Source organism: Podarcis erhardii (genome assembly GCF_964252035.2).
Source record: "Podarcis erhardii genome assembly, chromosome: 1".
Classification (NCBI taxonomy): domain Eukaryota; kingdom Metazoa; phylum Chordata; class Lepidosauria; order Squamata; family Lacertidae; genus Podarcis; species Podarcis erhardii.
Genome location: NC_138497.1, coordinates 86,166,323 through 86,187,398, shown reverse-complemented (window position 1 = coordinate 86,187,398; position 21,076 = coordinate 86,166,323). Strand labels below are relative to the sequence as shown.

At 46.3% G+C, this 21,076-nt stretch overlaps 1 protein-coding gene across 5 annotated transcripts in view; it reads right to left on the bottom strand.

Annotated features, from left to right (window-relative positions):
- Window positions 1-21,076, bottom strand: part of OBSL1 (obscurin like cytoskeletal adaptor 1) — a 68,905-nt gene that overhangs the window by 16,232 nt on the left and 31,597 nt on the right. For 4 of the 5 annotated variants that reach the window (XM_081839424.1, XM_081839425.1, XM_081839426.1 and 1 more), the window contains 10 exons: window positions 19,422-19,694; window positions 18,269-18,541; window positions 17,742-18,017; window positions 15,076-15,351; window positions 9,581-9,856; window positions 7,234-7,509; window positions 4,934-5,209; window positions 3,891-4,166; window positions 1,163-1,429; window positions 465-734 (listed from right to left, as the gene is read on the bottom strand). In XM_081839424.1, coding sequence (XP_081695550.1) covers window positions 465-734; window positions 1,163-1,429; window positions 3,891-4,166; window positions 4,934-5,209; window positions 7,234-7,509; window positions 9,581-9,856; window positions 15,076-15,351; window positions 17,742-18,017; window positions 18,269-18,541; window positions 19,422-19,694 — 2,739 coding nt within the window. The remainder of the gene's footprint in view (window positions 1-464; window positions 735-1,162; window positions 1,430-3,890; window positions 4,167-4,933; window positions 5,210-7,233; window positions 7,510-9,580; window positions 9,857-15,075; window positions 15,352-17,741; window positions 18,018-18,268; window positions 18,542-19,421; window positions 19,695-21,076) is intronic. The other variant, XM_081839427.1, reaches the window with a different exon arrangement.

Genomic DNA, 21,076 nt, shown 5'->3' with positions numbered 1-21,076 from the left:
AATTTGGTACTGGCTACAGAATCCAGCACCCTGATAAGCTCAGCTTTCGCTGCTTGAAAGTGCAAGAACCTGTAGAGCTACAGGGGATTTTAAAAAAAACAAAAAAACAATCAATTGTGCAGCAGCAGGCAAAATCTCATAAGACAAGGGGTGAGGGTGAGGGTGAGGTTTAGCAGAACTTCCAACAAAGCTTCTATTGCGAGCCCTGCAGGGCTAAAGAAGCAAACTATATCATGCCAAATAAGCAAAGACGGGCAATCGTTCTTAATTTGTTTACTTTATTCAGATAGCAGAATTTGCATTTCCTTAATGCACAGTTCAGAAGCAGGGTGGGGCACATGATAGATAGGGTAAATACAGGTGTCCCTACTCCTGCTTACTACCAATACGTCCCACCGCCCGGCTACTTAGATGCTCCTTTGATCCATCCCAAAACCACATGCTAGCATTGCCTTTCTTCTTACCTTGCACACTGAGCCTGGCTGAACTCACCAGACCTTCTGCGTGGACAGTGACTATGCCAGTGTCACTCAGCCGGCACTGCTGTATGGTGAGGGTGTGGCACAGCCCAACCCTGGTGGTGGCGAACCGCTCACTGGGCACTATATCTTGGCCATGGTGCTGCCACTTGAGAGCCACGTCATCTGGAGACACCACAGCCTTGAAGGTGGCATCATCCCCCTCCAGCACAGTTAAGTTGTGGAGCTCAGAAATGATTTCCACTGATCTAGGGACTGGGGAAGAAAGTGCTTAGAGTCAGGGATGGCTAGGCCTGTGCTGGGGGGCCCCTGGCTATCCCAGAAGCCTATTGATACACAGTATCTTGTCAGTCCAATGGGGGTATCCCAGCACCCAGCCCTCATAGCATCTCCGTGGCCCACAATAAAAATGTATGTAGGATTATGGACACAGGTTATTGGAACCAGAGCAAGTTGTTCCATGGGAAATAATATAGGTAGCTGCCTTATATTGAGTCAGACCATTGGTACATCCCATTCAGAACTGTCTACACCGACTGGCAGCAGCTCTCCAGAAATCTGAAAGGCGTCTTTCCCCATCGCAGTCCTATCTGGAGGTGCTGGGGATGGAATGTGGGACATTTGGCATGCAAAACATTGAATGCAAAACCACTGAGCTCAGGCCCTTTCCCCAAAGGACTCACTCTGCACTGTGAGGATGGCAAGGGTGCGGTCATCCTTGCTTTCACATGAGTATTCACCAGCATCCTCAGGCCCTACGTGTCTCAGGGTCAAGGAACGTTCCCGTCCCTCTGCTCGGATCTCCTGGTGTTCGTTGGCTTCCAGCTCCTGCCCATCTTTCAGCCAGAGGACATCGCCTTTGGTTTTGCACAGCTCACACCAGAACAACACCGTCTCCCCCTGCAGCGCCAGCACATCTGAGAGACCCCGAACAAACTTCACTGGCAGCTCTGAGGAGGGCAAGGAATAGTACCACTGAGGTGAGAAGGCAAAAGGCAGAACACTTGCTGTCTTACATACTGCGAGTAGTGGTGGTTGTCTGGAAACCTGCAGAAAATCCTGATCATGCAGCAACTCAGATCTTTTGCAGAAGCCCAAGACCCACAATTCTTTCTAAATTTCCAACCTTCATGAAAACAAATAAATATTTGAGGACATAATTTTCTGAAGAAACCCAAAAGATTGAGGAACGGCTTTCACTAAGTTCAGAAGGAAAGGCTTCTGAAGTAGCACTCTTCACTCACTCTTAACTCTTCCAAATTGCTGAATAAATAAGGAACTTATGTGAACACATGCAAACATGCATTATTTATGCCAGTCACAGAATTTGAGCACAGGGAACTGGACTCCCTGCTTTCCAATCTTGGCTACAAAAGGGCTGGACTGTTCCAAGCTCTACACCAAGCCAAAAATGCCAGTTGCTGAACCAAGGAACAGAAAATCATGTGTAAATATAATATGGCAGATAAGTGATTTTAGTTTTTTATGTAGAAAGTACAAGCTGCTTTCATAAAAGTGGTGGCAGGGGTTGGAGAAAAAATAAAAATCCTGTATATATGAAGTTGCCTTATAGTATACAGTACCCACCCGCCATTGAACCCAAAGTGTTTTGACTATACACGATTTTAGCTTTAAGCGCCATCTCCAGAAAATAACCCCTGTATAACTTGTGGGCTTACTGTACTGAGTCAGGCCAGCATTGTTTCCTCTGCTTAACAAACCAAAGTCTCCTGCACTAGCTTTCCTAGTCCTCCACCCTAAAATCCCTTTAACTGGAGATGCCAAGGACTGAGTCAAAGAATGCTGGACATGCAAATCCCACGCTCCACCACTGGGCTTGGGCCCCTCCAAAGCAAAGTCAACTCCACAATCGCTAAAGTGCAAACCCAGATTAGGTGGATCAAAGTGGGGGTCCAAAGAAGAGACATAAGCATGCAGAAGAGGCCTGTGTGCTAGAGCTTTGGTTGCTACTTATTGTCATAAACCATGAACTGCCTTGTTGGATCAGAGCAGAGGCCCTTCTCACCCCATATTATGTTTTCTACAGCGGCCAGGCAGATGCCTCTGGAATTATACAAGAGCATCGCAATGGGGATCATCTCACTGTTTGCCCCAAGCACCTGGGAATTAGATCGATATTGCCTCTATGAATAGAGACAATCTATTTAACTATCACTTCTAATAGCCACTGATTGCTCTGAGTGTGTGGAGGAAAAAATACAGGCTATTTCTGAAACTGGCCGGAGGTCTGTCTCTTCTAGATCAAGAGCTACCAAACAGATAACACTAAGCAAAGCTTCAACTCCACCTGCAGTTCTCTCCTGCTGACTGCCCCTGTCCTTCACTACCTGAACAACACAGCATAGCTATATAAAAGTGAGCTTTTAGGCTATCATGTGGCAGGGAGAGGCTCACGGTTTTGTGCTTGCCACATCCCTTTGTAAAGAAAGCCGTCAGGTTTGGAATAAGACTAAATTAGCAATTGCTCCAGGCCAGCCTTCTCCAACTTGATATCATCCAGATGTTTCAGACTACATTTCCCATTGACGAGAACCCGCTCGCCATCCGTAAATAATCAGTCTCACACCAAGATGGGTTGCAGAAATCTCTGGCCGCAGCTCTCCCTAGAAGCTGCTGCTGCCCCAACCTTTATTGTGAGTCCCAGAAAAGATACAAATTCAAGGAGAGAGCTTTGCCTCAGTCAGCAGATAAAAGACAATACAATACATTAGTCTCATGTTCTCACACCAGACCACGCAGTTGATCATGCTATGCTACGTGGACCAATCATTGGATGGCATGAGCTCTCCACGCGTTGATCATGCTTCCAAGCAATGCTTTTAGCTATGAAATCATCCTTGCGATAATAAACTTTTGCCCATGCTCTTATGGACAAATGACCATATTCCCACATCCCATCAACTCCAGACAGCATGGGAATTGTGGTCCAAAACATCTGGAGAACATCAGGCTGGTGAAGGCTGGACTAGCCAGTAAAGGTGCAAGGCTCACTGGGAATAGATACAGGTTCACTGGGAAATACAGAGACTTTGGTGAAGCAGGCTCCTTTGACCATTGTGTAGAAGGGAGAATTTCAACCCATGTGGCTTATCCCAGTATGGTAGAAGCTGGCACACCTGCCATAATTCTCCCTTTAACAAAATCATTTGATGCAGGCTTCCCTGTGTAGTGGCGTCCAGCTGAGGCTGATGGGAGTTGTAGTCCAAAGCATCTGGAGGCCACTATGTGGGAGAAGCATGAAATTAACAAAACATCCTCACTCCATTTTGAGTCTCACAAGCCATCCTAATGGGACTTGCTTCCTTTTGTTCAGCCCATCCCACAGAGCCCAGAAGTGCTGCCAGTCTCATATGGGATTGCCTTCCATGTTCCCCAACACAGACCTCTCACCTTTGACACTCAGCTCAAAGCGCAGCTGGTCATGATGGGAGTGGCATATGTACTCTCCAGCATCTGCTTTGCCCACGTTGCTCAGCAGAAGGCTGTGGACCCGGCCCTCTCTGCGCAGCTGGCACTGGTCGCCCGCCACCAAGGCCCCTCGAGGTCCTTCCCACCTCACCATAGCTGGCTCCTTGGAGACGATGGCAGAGAGCACTGCACTGCCACCCTCCAGCACCAGCACCTTCTCTGGATGCTCTGGCTTGGGAACAAAGAGCACGGGGGCCTCTGGCGGAAGAAGAAGAGGATTAGAGAGGGTAGAAGGTGGTCAAAATGGTCTCCAATATCTGCCCAGCTGAGCCAAGTGGTTCCTTCAAATCCCCACCCTACACCTTGTCGATTGATGCAGCTAACTCCACTTCTGGCTTTTCTCTTTAGTTGTTCTATGAGTGTCACGCCAACTCTCCCTTGTTACTGGGGAACACAGGAGACTTCCATCAGACCTTGATGTTTGGTCTATGAGTTTCTCCCTTGCCCCACACCACCACCAGGGAGGAATCATAGAATCATAGAATCATAGAGTTGGAAGAGACCACAAGGGCCATCGAGTCCAACCCCCTGCCAAGCAGGAAACACCATCAGAGCACTCCTGACATATGGTTGCCAAGCCTCTGCTTAAAGACCTCCAAAGAAGGAGACTCCACCACACTCCTTGGCAGCAAATTCCACTGTCGAACAGCTCTTACTGTCAGGAAAGGAAATACCTTTGCAAGGAGGATATTGTAGGTTGATAGTTCACAGGCTGCATGTGGGACCACCCTACAGCTCCTAGCACCAAACACATGCTCCTCCTGCCACAGCACCTTGGGATACCACACACTTTCCCAATCCTCCTCCCACTGCCAATGTCACAGAATGGAACTGCCACAATGGCTGCCACAGGCTTTCAGAAACATAAGGAAGATGGAGGAGGAGGGGGGACTTGTTTCTGGAAGCTTCTCTTTGCTACTGTCGCCCCATCAGGCCTAGAAAGGGAACTGGTGGGCCCATCTTACCTTGCACATACGTTGTGAAATGCAATTCATCATCCCCAGTGTCACAGGTATAGGTGCCGCTGTCACCTGGCTCAGCTTGCCTGATGGTGAGGCTGCGTATTGCCCCCTCGCTGCTCACCACCAGGCGTGGCCCAGGATAAAGGGGCCGCATGTTTTTCAGCCACCGGACAGAAGCTTTCTCTTGGGAGAGACGGGCAACCAGGGTCATGTTCTCTCCTTCCTGGACTTCCAAAGGCACATGGGCATCATTCTTGTTCACAATGTGCACAGGGGGTGCTGGTAACAAGAGATAGAAGACCTCCCTCTTAAGCAAGGCAGGGGACATTTTGCTGTCCTGTGAAAACACAGCCAACCCCACTGCAAAGCAGGCAGGCTGGTGAAAGGAGGTGGTCTTGGACTTGTGCCAATAAAAGGCAAGAAACTGCCAAGGGTTGCTGTTTTTCTTTTTTTAAGCTGTAGCTCTACAGCTACAGGGGTTGTATTTTACATAAACCCCAACTAACATATTTTCTCCTGGATCATTTATTTTGTGATAGCACTTTAGTACATAATTAAGATTGCCTGGCACAAATTCAGCATTTCTAGACAACAACATATGTGGCTTCCTTCTATTAAGTATTAACATTTTGTTTGCAGAAAAGATCCTAGAGAAAAGAGGTCCAGCCTCTCAAATTATAATAATCAAATACAACAGCATCGCTGGGAAGTGCAATTTGGATTTTCTGCCCCAGGAGTCAAAATTCCTGACATACACTGTGCATAATTTTCTGTTTTCGGGTGTAAAAATGGCATCGGGGGAATTTTGCCAAAGTGGCAAAATGTCAGGGAAAACCTGGATGTATGGCAATGTGATGGAAAAGGCAGTGGAAACAGCTCCAAAAGCTTAAGATCACTATTTTGGGGGGAGGTTTTCCCCCAAAGCTTAATAATTTGGCTTTGTTCCCCCAAAAAGCTCAACATTTTTGAGGTCTCAACAACTTTGTGGGTGTCAGGAATTTTGCTTTTTGAAATATGGCAACCCTAACATACGCAACGTCAGGGAACACTTAATCCAGAGGGAAACTAAGTAGGACTCAATAGTCAGTAGCAAGACTCCATGGTTGCTCTTGTTGCTCCCACCCCTTCTTACTCATACCCATTTCAGGAAATAAAATAAATCATGTAGGGCAAGTGCATGTCAGCAAACTTGCTTCGTTTATATGTGGTAGCAAAATTTCACTGCTTTTGGTGAGCATTTGTATGTTCAAAGTCCTGAACTGCCCTGGCAGCGGGTGCCACAATGAATGGAGCTGAGCGTTTGCCTCAAGACAAACAGCCACTCTAGAAATGTGTCCTGCTACCCCCAGCACTTGTTTTTGCTCTTTGGCTTCCTCTTCTCCCAAAAAGGCACAGTGCCCAGTCCCAGATGCTGGAAATGCCACTGCTCCTGCCTGCTGGCACCCTACCTTCTTGGCAGAGGCCACTGGGATTACTTCCCTGCCTCTCCTCAAAGCACCTGTCCTGGCCTGGTGGGGGCAGCCCTTGCCAACTCCCTCCCCCTCACACTTAAGAAAAGAAAAACAACCTCCAGTCAATAAGGCCTCCTTTGCTTTCAAGGAGGGCAGCATTTGTTGGCAGAAGGTGCAGAAGCAGTGGCGCCTAAGAATCGGCCGAAGTTAAATTTAACCCCCTCACTGGCAGAGTGCAGATAGAGAAGCAGCCTGAACCCTTCACTTGTCACCTGCCGCGTTCCATTACGAAGTTCCTCTGAGCCTGAAGGTGAGAGCACAACTCCGGCTCTCTGTACTAACCTCCCAAATGCTATCGATGAAGCAGGGGTCACCACTGTGGCACCCAAAGGCATGCATGCACCCTCAGAGGCCTTCCCTGGTGCTCACAGGGTCCCCTCCTGTTGAATTTAGGCTTGAAAGAAGCATTCTTTGTAGCCAGTAGAATAGGTTATGGTGTGTGCTTGGCTGTGGGTGGGTGTGTATGGTGCCTACAACATGCCCATGGATCCAAAAAGGTTGGCAACCCCTGCCACAAAGCAAAGAAACCAGCCAAGGCTGGCCCAACCACTGGACAGAGTGAGGCAGCTGAGGCAGCAGATTTTGGGTGTCATGAAAGGGCAGCAACTTGTTAGCTTGCTTTTTGACTACCTCTGGTCCAAGCAATTGCATGACACCAGCTCCTGAGTTCTCCATCCAGTGAAGAAGGAATGGGATAAGCAACATTTCTGAGCCGCCCACCTCTCTGTAACCCTGACTTTCAACCCCAGTCATGGCTTGCCAGTTTTCTCACTTTTTCTGACGAGGCCTCACCTGCCACTTTAACTATGGACTCCATTCGGTCAGTGCCTGCATCACACACATAGGAGCCTGAGTCTCCCGGCTTGGCTCCAAGGATGGTGAGTTGGCGTTGTCTCCCATGGGCTTCAATGCGCACACGCTTGCTGGGTACCAGCTCCTCCCCATTCCGTAGCCAGCGCACAGCAGCACTAGGCGAAGACACCTTGCAAGCCAATACCAGAGCCTCTCCGGACACCAGCGAGTGGTGCTCTGGAACCCCTGTGTTTCCCACAATCGAGATGGGAGGTTCTTAGGAAACAGAGAAAGAGACAAGGTGTCACAGTTCAGGGCACAGACAGGGCCTGCAGGTCTACAGAAAGAAAGGCACACATAACCATCTGACATCCGGTAGTCATAAAGAGCCCCCAGAAGGTGAACACAAGCAGCAACACAGATAAGATGGAGCAGAGGGGGCACAAAGGAATACCACACAAAAAGGTGGGGAACATTGTGCTTTGTGGACCCAACAAAGGATGAGGCAGCAAATTTCAACCCTATCTCACTTCCCTTCCACCATGAAGCAGGCCCAGGTTTGGAGGAGGGGAAAACTAGAGATTCCTTTAAATGGGCAGAGCCTTAAAAGCTCAGTGTATTCACATGAGACTGATTTCAGAGGACACATGAAGGACTGATAGGCAGTTTGCTATGAAACATCAAACACCAGCGCATTAGAGCTCATACACTGTGGTGTTCTCACTGCCCACAACTTGCAGCCCTCTCAGTGTCCAGTGAGGCCTGTCATGCTGTCCAAAGATGGAGTGATTTCTTTGGGACTCTTTCCTGGGTGGGCAGCTGTAACAACACAAGAGGAGTCCTGCTGGGTCACACCAAAGACTTCTCTAGTGCAGCATTCTGCTCTCAAAATGGTCAGCCAGATGCCCAAGCAAAACACAGGTGAAATTGCCCTCTTCCCACTTGTGATCCCCAGAAACTGGCATTCAAAAGCAGACTGTATGAAATATACTGGAGGTAATATACAGTGATCAGGATTAGCAGCCACCAGTAGCTTTATGACCTGATCCAGGTCACTTCCAGACAACCTGCTTATAGAGCATGTTTGCACCAAGTCTGCGGGGAGGTTGTTTATTAAGTATTCATTCTAATTCCTGGGGAGATTATACAATTCTGCATCAAGCAGTTGTTTTCTGACCTTTTCCAGTGAATTTTCCCATCACTTTCCTTATCACAAAAGGTCCAGTTTTTGGGGAAAGAGGGTTTGTTGCAGGACAGCACCAAATCAACTTACTTTGCGTAAAAAAACTGACAGTTTGGAAGTGCCCCCTGACCCCAGAACAGAACTCAATCTGCCAGGGACTTGTCCTTTGTACTCTTCTGCCACAGCTACTATCTGTTCACAGGCACCTTCTGAGTTTCCACATTAAGTGGTTAAAACCCATCTCTTAAAAAAAAAGATTTTACTATATGATTTTATATTGTAAAACTCTGTGATCTATTTCTATCATACAGCGGTATCTAAATATTTTTATATATAACAATATATAAATATGTTCTCAACAGCAGTTGGAGATGAGGTGCTAGTATTCTCCAAAACCACCAGCATTCTTGAAAATAAGCAAGTAGATATGCATTTGCTTGGTTTTCGTAAGTAATTCATGTAGAATACAGCTTTTTTGGTACTGTATGTTGATTGTTGTTGGGCTGCTGGTTTTTTTAAAAGCACCAAGTATCCACAACCCTCATTATTACTGCAAACATCAATAAGAACAAGTTTTAACTCATAAAATCACCATGGATGATGGGAGATTATTTGCTGCAGAGATCCCACTTAATAGGTGCTTTGAATGATAAATCTTACAAGATGTTCTATCAGTGGCATTTCATATAGAAGCTGGAGATGAAACTATGAAGGCAAGCTAATTACATGCATGTTGGTGTCAAGGAGAAGAAACTGAATGCTATTGGCATAAAGAAGCTGAGGCAATAAATTACAGGATATGAATTTCCCACTCTTTCTTTTCCTAACATTATGAGGATCCCTCAGAGATTCTATTCAAGAGACACTGAGAATTTGTGGGCAACATTACAATAGCAGCCAGAACTGTAGTTGATGGAAACACGAAACAAAAGGTAATGACTGTGAATAAGTTGACCTTTTGCAAATGTACGTGGGAGGACAAATTCCCATCGAAACCTTTTTCTCCCTTACTGAATTTAGATTACTGAAATAATATTGAAGCAATCTGTACACTGGAACATGATGCTCTTTCTGCTGTGAGACTGCATTCTTCCCTTGAAAAAAATGATATTTTTTTTTAAGGTTCTCAAAAGTGGCCCCTCTCCTTCCAGGCCCAGATCTTACCCTCTACCGTGACATAGAAGATGAGGCTGTCATCACCACTGTCACACAGATACTCTCCTGCATCACAGCGCTCGGCTCCCAGAATCACCAGCGAATGGCACGCGCCATCCTGCTCCAGACGCACATGGTCTGTGTCCTGCAGCTTCTCTCCATCCTTGTACCACTTCACCTCTCCTTTAGGGCAAGACAGCGTCACAGACAGGGTCAGGTCCTCTGAGGTCAGGCAGCGGTGCTGAGTCTGCAGTTCATCACGCCCCACAATCCGCACTGGGGGGTCTGCCAGCATAAACAAAGGTTCTGTTAACTTTCCACTGCTTCTCAATCCAGTAAACATTTTCATAGCGCTCTTAGTGTGCAAAGCATTCTGCAATCCATATTGTGTTCATCCTAACAACAGCCTCCCTACCCAAGAGACTATTTTTTTCCTGGTTGTACGTAAAATGCATCCTAAGCACTGTGCTGTTTAAGAGAACTGGAATGAAATGAAGTGTATCACTTGGGGCACCTAAATTCCATGGGTTTAACCAATGTTACATCATTCTGAGGCTATGGGTCCATTTGACTTGGGGATGACTTGCTGCTTAGGGTCAGTCCCAGTGACTTCAGTTAAGAACCAAGATGGTTTGCTCACAACAGTGTCAGGGAGCAAGAGTCCTGGGCACAGCAAAGAATATAACAACGATTACTTCCATTTTCTATACAAAAAATGTGTTTTGGGCATTTTGAGCCAATGGGCAGGTTTACAATGTTAAAGGAGATTAAGATCAATTGAAATAAGCTGGGCAAAGGAGTTTAAGTGCAAGTGATATGGAGGGCACTGTCATTTTCACATGTCAAGTTTAAATTGACTTTGAGCCACCTGTCTCAAACTAGCTATGCTATATCCAATCACTGCTCCTGCAGAAGAAAAGTGGAGGAGAGGCACTGGTCAATGCAAATGACGTGAGCATCCGGGACACTGTAGGCTTTATATGCCTAACTGAAGCAACACGTGAAAACATATCTTATCCTCCTCTTACAGAAGCCTCCCAGGGGTCTCTCCTCCAAGAGGCTGACCATGTCTACACATACAACTTCAGCAGCATCACATACGTGTGCGTGTGTGTGTTTTGGGGGGCCCTTAAGATGCCCAATTGCCTTGGAATTGTGCTCCTTTTGTTTCCTTGCATTCATAACAAATTCTTTTTGGCTTGTGAGACAAATTCCCATATCAAATGTGCATCAGGGCATAAGTTTTCCTTAGCTGTGTGTAACCAGCACGCTTCTCGTGGGCCATGCAATCTTTCTCCATCTCAAGTTTATTAATTGACGGAGTTTTCCTTTGGGGCTGCTTGCTTGCTCCTTTACTTACTCTCTCCCCCCACCAAAAAAAGTCGAAGAACATCCTGTTTCCTGGCCTCCGTCCCGTCATTTGGATATGAGTTCTGAGAAATTGTCTGATAATCACTTACGTGCTGATTCTACTGAAAACAAATCCACTGCCAAGACTACACGCCACTGCCACAAATGCAGTGCCACCTAGAGGCCAAAACTACAAAGCACAGCAGACATTTCCCCCCACTCAAGACTCCTTTTGTTCTCATCAGCACACCGGGTTGTGTACACACTCCCATTGACTCTGCATCCAGGGCACACTCACCACTGGTTTGGGAAGCTATGTACACATGACATTAGCCACAATCCACATCTATCCTGCAGTTTCTTGAGAAATACTGAGTTTTGATGTGTTTTACCCCAAACGAGCTTCAATACAATTTGAAAACATAACTCATATTAAGACTTCCGCGCCCCCTCTCTGCCCACTGGCATGGACAGACAGCAGGCAACTTGGAAACACATCCAGCTGTAATGATGTGTATGACAACATGCAACTATGATTTGAAATGCAGCAGGGAGGAGACCTTGCTGCATTTTAACCAGTAATGGGTACAAAGCCCAGCTCACTTTTAATCAGTTCTCATCAAAGTGTTAGGGGTACTGTTATGTACTGAGTTGAATAGGATCCAAAATGCAGCAGTCTGATTGGTCCTAGAACAATAGGATACAAAATACAGCAGTCTGATTGGTCCTAGAACAATAGAATTCAGAATGCAGCAGTCTGATTGGTCTGCAGGAGCCACCCAATCCGGCTCCAGATGGAAGTGAATCCACAACCTGATTGGCCTACAGGAGAATTCTGGAATTAGCCAATCACGTGCAGCCCATTGTGTAAATAATGTATATAAAGCAGATACTTTGAGGGGACTTTCATTCCTCCTCACCACTATGAGCTGAATAAAGAGCATGAAATCCACTCTCGACTCTGAGTATATTTCAGGTGCCAATGCATACTTTATGGAATGGCCATGTGTCTTGCTTTGCAGACAGCATTCCTCTTTTTGAAGGAGTTCTTTGTCTGAAGGGTGGTCCAATCCAAGTAATGTTTTAAAAAAACCGAACCCTGAGAAGGGAAAGCAGCGGGAGGGTCGGGCGGGGGTCTTGACGTTGCCCATCAACCGTGAACACCTGAACAACAGACTGAGCAGGCTCATAGTCACCCTGTGGAATGCCCTCCCATCAGATGTCAAGGAGATAAATAACTATACAACTTTTAAAAGACATCTGAAGGCAGCCCTGTATAGGGAAGGGGTTTTTTATGTTTGGTGTTTTATTATGCTTTTATTTCATGGAAGCTGCCTAGAGTGGCTGGGGCAACTCAGTCAGGTGGGCAGGATACAAATAATAAAATTATCAACATCATCATGACATGCAAATCTGTGCCCTCTTTTAGGGGGACCCTCTGCTAACACCGCTGTTAACTACTCCAGCCTCTATGGTGGCTGATAGCATTCCTGTGGCTAAGCATTTCCCTGGGTTTCTGCTCAAAACATACAGGATGTCAAAAAAATGTGTTGCAGCTATCCTCAATTCTTCATTTTCCTATGTGGAATTTGCATTCCCCTGCCATCCCCAATACTGTAGCTATAAAGCCCAGCTTGGAGAACTGGCTGTGACAAACCAATAATAAGGGAAAGGCACTTTCTTTATGATTGGCATGAGAGAACAGAGAAACCCTTGTGCCAAAAATGACAACTGTCCCTCTATACTCCTGTGACCAGAAGTACCATTTAATTAGGTACTTCCTGTTGAGCTTCCTGTTTGCAAGCTACTGTTGCTTATTGGTGTGATGTGGGGTGGGAAACATTTTTGGCACCAAGAAGCTAGGGGGTTCTATCTGAGGAGAAGACCCCTGAATCCATGCTATTCATTATTGTCTTGCATTAACCCACCTTAATCGTGCCAGATGCACTCATAAAAAGTTTTCATTTTACAAAGCTAGCAACAGTCCTATTAAGAATACCCTTCTCTAAGCAAAGCAGCAAGGTGATGGGATCCAGTTTTCAATCTCAAGGAAGTGCAGAATGAATACTGTTCATCTCCTTCACATTATGAACCTCTACTTCACTGGTAAATCATAAAGACACCCCCCTCCCACCCATCACCCCACAAGAACATCATACACTCCTACTAAGCAGCTGCTACCTATCTAATAAAATTTCAGAGTAATCGAGTCTTAGGGGTTGGACAAGACCAAAAGTCTTCTTCAGCTTCTCCTCTGTGCCTGAAATGAATCTACAGCACATAGCAACCTCTTCTCCTGCAGTTTTAACCTTTCACATAACTAAGACTAAGAGAGTGCATCACAATCAGAGAACATGTCTCACACCAAAAGATAACTGCATGTAAAGAGTAGCTCAATAAAGCAACCTAGACAGGATTGCTACCTTTGCAATGGCCTTCAACGGCCACAGCATTTCTTATCACTGCAGCTACATAACAAGAAAAACTTCACCTGTTGGTTTCAGCCTGCCATTCCACTGCTATAGGCATACAACCTCTGTTGGTAAAATACTGTGGCAATCCTTAAAACCAGACCGTTAAAGCAAAAGAAATGGTCCACTCAGGAACAGCAATAGATCTGAACTGGTATCAGGAAGAAGCAGGGCTTCAAATCCCCTCCCAACCCAACACAGCAGTTCTTTGGACTGGGTAGGAGAAACCTTGGTATGTGGGCCATATTAAAACCCTCCTATCTACAATGTTCCAGAGAACCAGAGAGCATTTTTATTCAGTTCAGCTACATTTTTATGAGTTGTCCATTTTAAAAATTGAGTTCTAGGGCATTTATTTTGGCAAGCGAGCATAGCAAGGAAAAATAAGTTTCTTCCATTCATCAAAGTGATCTCCCCACTTTTCTGCACATGCTTTAAATAAGCTGATGGTGATGATGGAGCAAAAGGGGATCTTGTGTACATGAGGAAGAGTATTTTCAAATCAATATGTATGAGATGGAACACATTGTTTCTGTGATAGAACTCCATGAACCTGACGTTTGTGGTTTTGGGTCTTCAGCCTTGAGTGTGAAGCCAACTTCAAACCCCAAGTCTCCCAAGCCTAAATCTTCACCTCGCCACACACAACATGCATGTCTGTGGTTGTGGCCATCTCTGGAGCCTCAGAGAAAGAAAAGGGCAGCACAAGTCACTTTTGTGCCAGGTGTAGGAAATGCAAATGGTGCTCCCCATAGTAACAGAAGGGGGGGCACCCATATCCCTGAAGAAGAGGAGCCTTTTTGCTGGTGGTGCTCCAGCTTTGAAACTCCTACATTGTATTTTATATTTTGGCTCCAGGTTAAGATGTTCTTATTTGCCCTGGCTTTTAAAATGTACTGTATTATTATTTACTGTATAGCTGGCTGCATGGGTTTTGGTTTGTTCATTTTGATCTTGCATGTAACAAATAGCTGGAGATTAGCAATAACCCAAAATCTGCCACTAATGATAGGGCTGCATTTGTAGTACGTGGAGTGCTTACGAACTCATGCTCAGAACAACATGCACAAGCTCTCTCTGGACAATGAATGATGTGCAAACATACTAGTGGGAATGACAGCATCAAGCGGTACAAGAATGCAGAAAACACAAAGAAAAGCCAGTGCACTTCCAGGCAAGCCAAGGAACCAGAAATCCAGGGCAGAAGATCACAAAAAGCCAATGTTTAGAGCAAACACTTCCCGTGGACTTTAATGGTCAGGGGTCTTTGTTATGAGTCTACTGGCAAAGAATGCTACCAAAGTCATATAAGACCAGATTGCAGGCTCAGTTCTTTAGGAAATAATACTGTTATGCCTCTGCTTTCATTACCAAATTAGAACCTGTCTGGATTTAGGAGATAAAGTCATGCTGATGCCCAGAGCACCGGCTCTGGGGAATGTACAGCCAGTTCTCATTAATAAGCTCCAGGACAAGTTTGCTCAAGCTCTGTACAGAAGGCAGTGCAAGGAATGTGGCCAACAATGAGAGTGTCTGGGGTCTGGAATGGGTCAGTACATGAAATCCATCCCAGCAACATTGGCTTGGAATTCCAACACCCCCCTGCCCAAACTACTACCCACCCACACTCTTTTCTCAGCTCCCTTCCCTGGTGCTACCAGGGTCCCTGAGCACTGCACTCACCAGACACCTGGACGGCGAAGGCCATGGTATCATCAACAGCGTTGCAGGTGTACTTCCCAGAATGCTCTGGGCCAGCTGCAGGGATGACCAGACACCGCCGGGCACCCTCTTCCTCCAGGATGAGGCCGCTGTTAGCCTCAAGCGTGACACCGTCCTTAACCCAGCGGACTGGCGCATTCCCATGAGAGAGAACACAGGTCAGGGTCACTGTCTCCCCCGTTGAGGCCTTCAGGACAGAGGGAGTCCTGCGGGGCTGCACGATCTTCACAGGGGGCTCTGGAAGGAGAGGGCAGGCAGCCCAGATATGAAGCGGCCACAGGCAACACTGCTGTTGCTGGGCCACACCCACAAATTTTTCACTGGAGGGGCATGTGGGAGAAACACTGAGGAAACCCTATGAGTAACTGAGTATCACATACAGTTTGGCCTGACTTCCCCAAACATAGGTCATTCCAACAGTTCTCCAACTTCCCTCTCCAGGAATTATTTTAAAGCCATACTTTTAAAAGGGCTGCTAGAACTCTAAGCAATGCTGGAGGGTGTCTGTACGGTTAAGAGTGGTTCCCACAAATACACCTGGGGGTGGTATAGGCCTTTTTGCTGCAGCGCCATGCTAGCAGCTTATGCCCAAACATTTGTAGCTGGAGTCCTCTGTGCAGAATTCAACTCCTTCTACAGGTTTTGCCAAATTTATATACTGGTCAGAATAAATGTTTGAGAGCTGTTTGAAGTGCAGCCATAGAAGGATGCACTCATGCAAATAGCATTGTTGGATCCCCAAACGACAAGGGAGATTCCCTATTTAGGTAGATGGCCTATTTATTTACTGCTTCCTTAGAAACACATTTAGCAAAGCTCTGGCATTTCCACAGTACGCAAAGCCAAAGCTTTGGCCAGCAAAAGCTCATACAATGCATTGTAAACAAATGTTGGTCTAAATAAGAGTTATTATTTTACTGACCCTGTGAATTTTAGCCAGTGGGGATTCCCAAACCACCACTAGCACTATGGAGGCCAATCCCTAAGTGATGGGATCTCAGGGCGAACACATAACATGCATGCACAGAATGACAATCCCTCCTTTGTATTGATTATTTGAGCTCTCTCAGGGTTTGCCTGCAAGAGCACAATAAGTTTATCTACAAAGTAAAAGGTACAGTGTCTAGGGCTTTGTAGTTCGGAAAAATGGTGAGAAAGGGGGACACGACAGAAGTACATACAATTATGCATGGTGTGGAAAAAGCGGACAGAGAGAAGTTTTTCTCCTTCTCCTACTAGAACCTAGTGTGACCCAGGGAAGCTGAACATTGGAAGATTCAGGAGGACAGTCAAAACTAAATACCTCTTCACGTAATTAAACTATGCAATTCACTGCCAGAAAATGTAGTACTGTAATGGCCACCAACTTGGGCAGCTTTAAGAGGGGTTTAGGATAAGGCTATTTGTCACGATGGCTGTGTACTACCTCCAGTGAGAGACGCAGGATGTCTCTGAATCCCAGTCACTGGGAATCCCAAGCAGGGAGAGTTCTGTTGCCTGATTTGTGGGGCTCCCCACAAGCATCTGGTTGGCCACTGCGAGGACAGGATGCCAGACTAAAAGGGCCTTTGGTCTGATCCAGCAGGCCTCTTATGTTCTCATTAGAGAATACTGTAATAATCTGCTGGTGTAGATTTAGTTGGCATAACGCTTGCTGAACATTTCTGGGCGTCAATGTAAAGGTAAAGGTAAAGGGACCCCTGACCATTAGGTCCAGTTGCGGACGACTCTGGGGTTGCGTTGCTCATCTCGCTTTATTGGCCGAGGGAGCCAGCGTATAGATTCCGGGTCATGTGGCCAGCATGACTAAGCCGCTTCTGGTGAACCAGAGCAGCACACAGAAACACCGTTTACCTTCCCGCTGGAGCGGTACCTATTTATCTACTTGCACTTTGATGTGCTTTCAAACTGCTAGGTTGGCAGGAGCAGGGACTGAGCAACGGATTCGAACGGCCGACCTTCCAATCGGCAAGCCCTAGGTTCTGTGGTTTAACCCACAGCGCCACCTGCATCAGTGTAGGTACTTCCAATAATAAGTTCCAATTGCACTGTAGGGAAGAGGGACGAGCCCCTGCTAAAATTTAAAAGGGCATATATGTTTGTGAAGGCCAGACATTGTCTGATGGGGATGGAAGACCCACAGCACAATGAAACTTTCTTTGGATCACCTTATAAGAAAGGGTATAAAGAGACACAGCGTAATGGCACCTCTGTGTCTCTTGTACTATTCCATTTGTCCCTGGCATTAATTCTGTTTCCAGAGATTTTATGAATATAATATACATTGTGAGTGCTTTAATATTAATTCTGTGCCCAAATCTATACACTAATATATAAACCCAGATTTATGGCTGGGACTAGACCAGGGCGAATAACAAATGACCTTTCATCTGCTGTTGGGACTCCACTAGCATGGCTAATGTCAGAGGCCACAGGTTCCCCATCCCTGGACAGGAAAGGCTTCATTTACAGATTAGCCAGTTGTAACTCAGTCTGGGCTGTGTTGGGACTGGTGTGCTTAGAATTTAAGTTTCTGCGCTGGTTTAAAGTTGAAACTGGGTTAGGGCTTTGGATGCTTTTTCTCCTACTTCTTCTCAGAACTGCAGGTTCAAGATCAGAGTGCTCACCTGAAACTCTGACATCAAAGGAGACAGACTCATCCTTGGTCTCGCAGATGTATTCACCAGCGTCTTCAGCACTTGCCTGCAGGACAACTAGGCGACGCTCAGCACCTTCCATTTGAAGCAACAAGTTGTTTGTCTCATCCACTTCCAGGCCGTCCTTGAACCAGCGCACAGGGGCATTGGGAATGGACACCTCGCAGCTCAGCTCCAAGCACTCAAATGCCTGTATATGCTTCTCTAGTGAACGCTCCACTGGGTGCAAAATCTGCACAGGTGGCTCTACAAGACAAATGCAGGAATATATGAGTCTTCATCCCCTGTGTGATATGACTTAGAGCCACTTCGTTCTAGGAAGCTCTGAGATAGAACAGAAAGGATAGGAACCAGAAATCTCAAATATGGCTTCCTCTAATTAGCGAAGAACGAACATCATGGTTAGTAGCAAGAGACAGAAATCCATACCCAAGTCAAAAAGGAAGGGTGAATTTGGGCACAAGATCACTGGGACTGAACCCTGGAGACTTGCTTACCTGTGACAGTGACATTGAAGAAGACAGTGTCGCCCTCAGTGCCACATGCAAACTCCCCTGTGTCCTGAACCTGGGCCGCAATAATAACCAGGCGGCGATGAGGCCCTTCGCTCTCCAACAGGAGGCCATCCTTTTCCTCCACCTCCTCTCCGTCCTTGTACCAGCACACAACGGCATCAGAGCAGGACAGCTCACAATCCAGCACTACACGCTCTGAGACCCGATAGGCATGGGCTGCGTCTGCATTGGAGTGCAAAACTCGGACAGGCAGCTCTGCAGGGGAGAAATTTATATATTTATTATTGCATTCATATCCCATCTTTTCTCCGAGGTGGTCCCTCCCCTCCATCTTATCCTCATATCAACCTTGTGAGGTTGGTTAGGCTGAGAGACGGTGATTGGCCCAAGATCACCCAGGGAGAATCATGGTTGATTGGAAATTTGAACCTCGTTGTACCAGGTCTTAGCCACTACACCACACTGGATCTCCATCATAATACCACCATAGCACAGAAATGTCATAAAAGCATAGAATAGAGAGTGAGGTCATCATTTCTTATGTGAGTTGTTGGGAGAGCAATGGAACAGGAGGCTCAGTGCTGTGCATTTCACTGGAGCAGGAGATAGTGAAAGGGACCTCTTGGATGAGGTACAGGTGGGAAGCAGGGATCTTGGTGTTTGCAGCACGCCTGCCGTTTTAGAGGAGACTGGTGCTGCTGAGGTTATTAACAATCAGTTAGGTATGGCACCTATAAATTACACAAAAATGACAATGAAATAATGAGAGCATGAAGAAAGGCAGAGATATGGGTGTCCTCAAGTAGATAAACTTGGTTCAGGTCCTAAAAGCGCAATGAAGAGAGAGACTGGGCAGCTGTTCTGAGAAGGTGTCACCAGCTCCTGAGTTTTTTCAGCCAGGAACAGCACTTTAGGTCTAATAGCATTTTTGATCTTCAACTGGTGGGTTGGGACCCTAAAAGAGGTCATGACCTAACATAAGGTATGTTGCACCACCATACAACTAGATGGTAAAATGGGGGGGATAAATGGGTCCATTTGAGTTAAAAATGCATCTCAGGTTTGGGAAAGCTGGAGACTACTGATTTAGGGCTTGCCTCATGCACTCCTTTGACATTTCTTTGACTCAACTCACCATCCACCATCACAGTGAAGTCCACAGTGTCATCAGCTGTGTCACATGTATATGTCCCTGAATCCAGGGGGCAGGCTGAATGAACCAACAGCCTCCGAATGCAGCCTTCTGACTGCAACGTGATGATGTCATGGTCCACAGGATTTCCATCCTTGAACCACTGGACAGTAGCATCAGAGGCAGAGACTTCACACTCCAGGAGGAGAGGCATCCCAGTCAGGATTGTCTGGAGACACTGGGCCTCTGACACTGGAGCGATGTGCACCTTGGGAGCTGAAGAGAGACATTGTGAATGGGTGGAGCACCTCTGTGCTCCTGTGGCCACAGGAAGGAGGACACATGATCTCAAATTGACCTACAGGGAATCTGTGCTATGGAACAAAATATCCTATCTAAGTTGCCCCTTTGATTTATAGAAAGGGCTCAGTTTCTGAAAGGAGAGGTGGGCTCAAGAATAACTAAATGTCATATCCTCTGACCTGCAATGCCAAATGAAAGGGCCTGGTAATTGCTCAGAGATGTGGGTGTGGGGAGACACTTTGCACATGCTCAGAGGCACGTTGTTTTCCTGCTTCCTAGAGTTCAAAACAGAGCCCTGGTTATGAGCACAGGTGAAACAGAAAGCCTTCCAAGGGGTCCAAGCCCCCTGGCACTTTAATTGGCACTTCCCGTTTTCAACTGAGTATAACCATTTGTATGGCAACCAATGGCAGACAAACAGGATATTACTCTGGACTCGTGTGGGCAAGCAACTTCCTCCATCATAGTTCTGCTTCTCAAATAGTGGTTTTCAAACAGGGAGCAGGAAGTGAACTCTATATGTTACTCTTGTCTTTTCCTCTTCCCCTGTTTCAACAGGCTCAACTTATACCAGAGGTGCAGTTGAGTGGGATGTGTCTCAAGTTACAGCAATTTGTAATGTTGAACCAAGACTTTTCTCTGAATTGTGCCTTGGAAAAGATCCAGAGCTGAACTCCAGTTCCCTGATGAGGAGCTTATTGGAGTGCCCGTGAATCTGACAGACAACCGAAGAAGTTTAAATTAACTTTACTGAGAAGTTAAAATGAAAGCACAATATGTAATTGAATCGGTATTGAATGAAGAATTGATATTCAGAGGGGTATGCAGAAGGTAATTCAATTTACAACCAGCGATAGTAACTTTTAGGTGAGCCGTAATTCTCTTCTCTGACTTGATCGCCCATTGGGAAAGAATTTGCTTTGATCATTATTTTAGATTTTGCTTTTATTGTTTATTATAGCTATTGGTTGTTTACTGCATATATTCATTATATAAAATATATGTGGGTGTAAGTGCGTATATAATAATGTTGGAAACTGTGAAAAATTGCAGAGAGCATTAGGTGGGTGGGAGAGAGAAGGACATCATCAATCAGTGGGCCACTGTAGCCCTGTTAATGTTTCCAGTGCATGGCTAGCCTCATCCAACAGATTTGGAGGAGGATGGATTCCCACAGGGCTCCATAAAGTTGCTGGGTAAACACTACTGTCAGTGGAAGCATTTCCGCCTGCCGGGAGGAACTATCTCCCCTCTCTTCCCCTCTCATGCTGTTCTAGGGGATCTCCTGACCCTGCTGAGTGGATCTGGGGAGGGAGGGAACACATGAGGAAGGAGTGGGGGAGCACGGGGGGGGG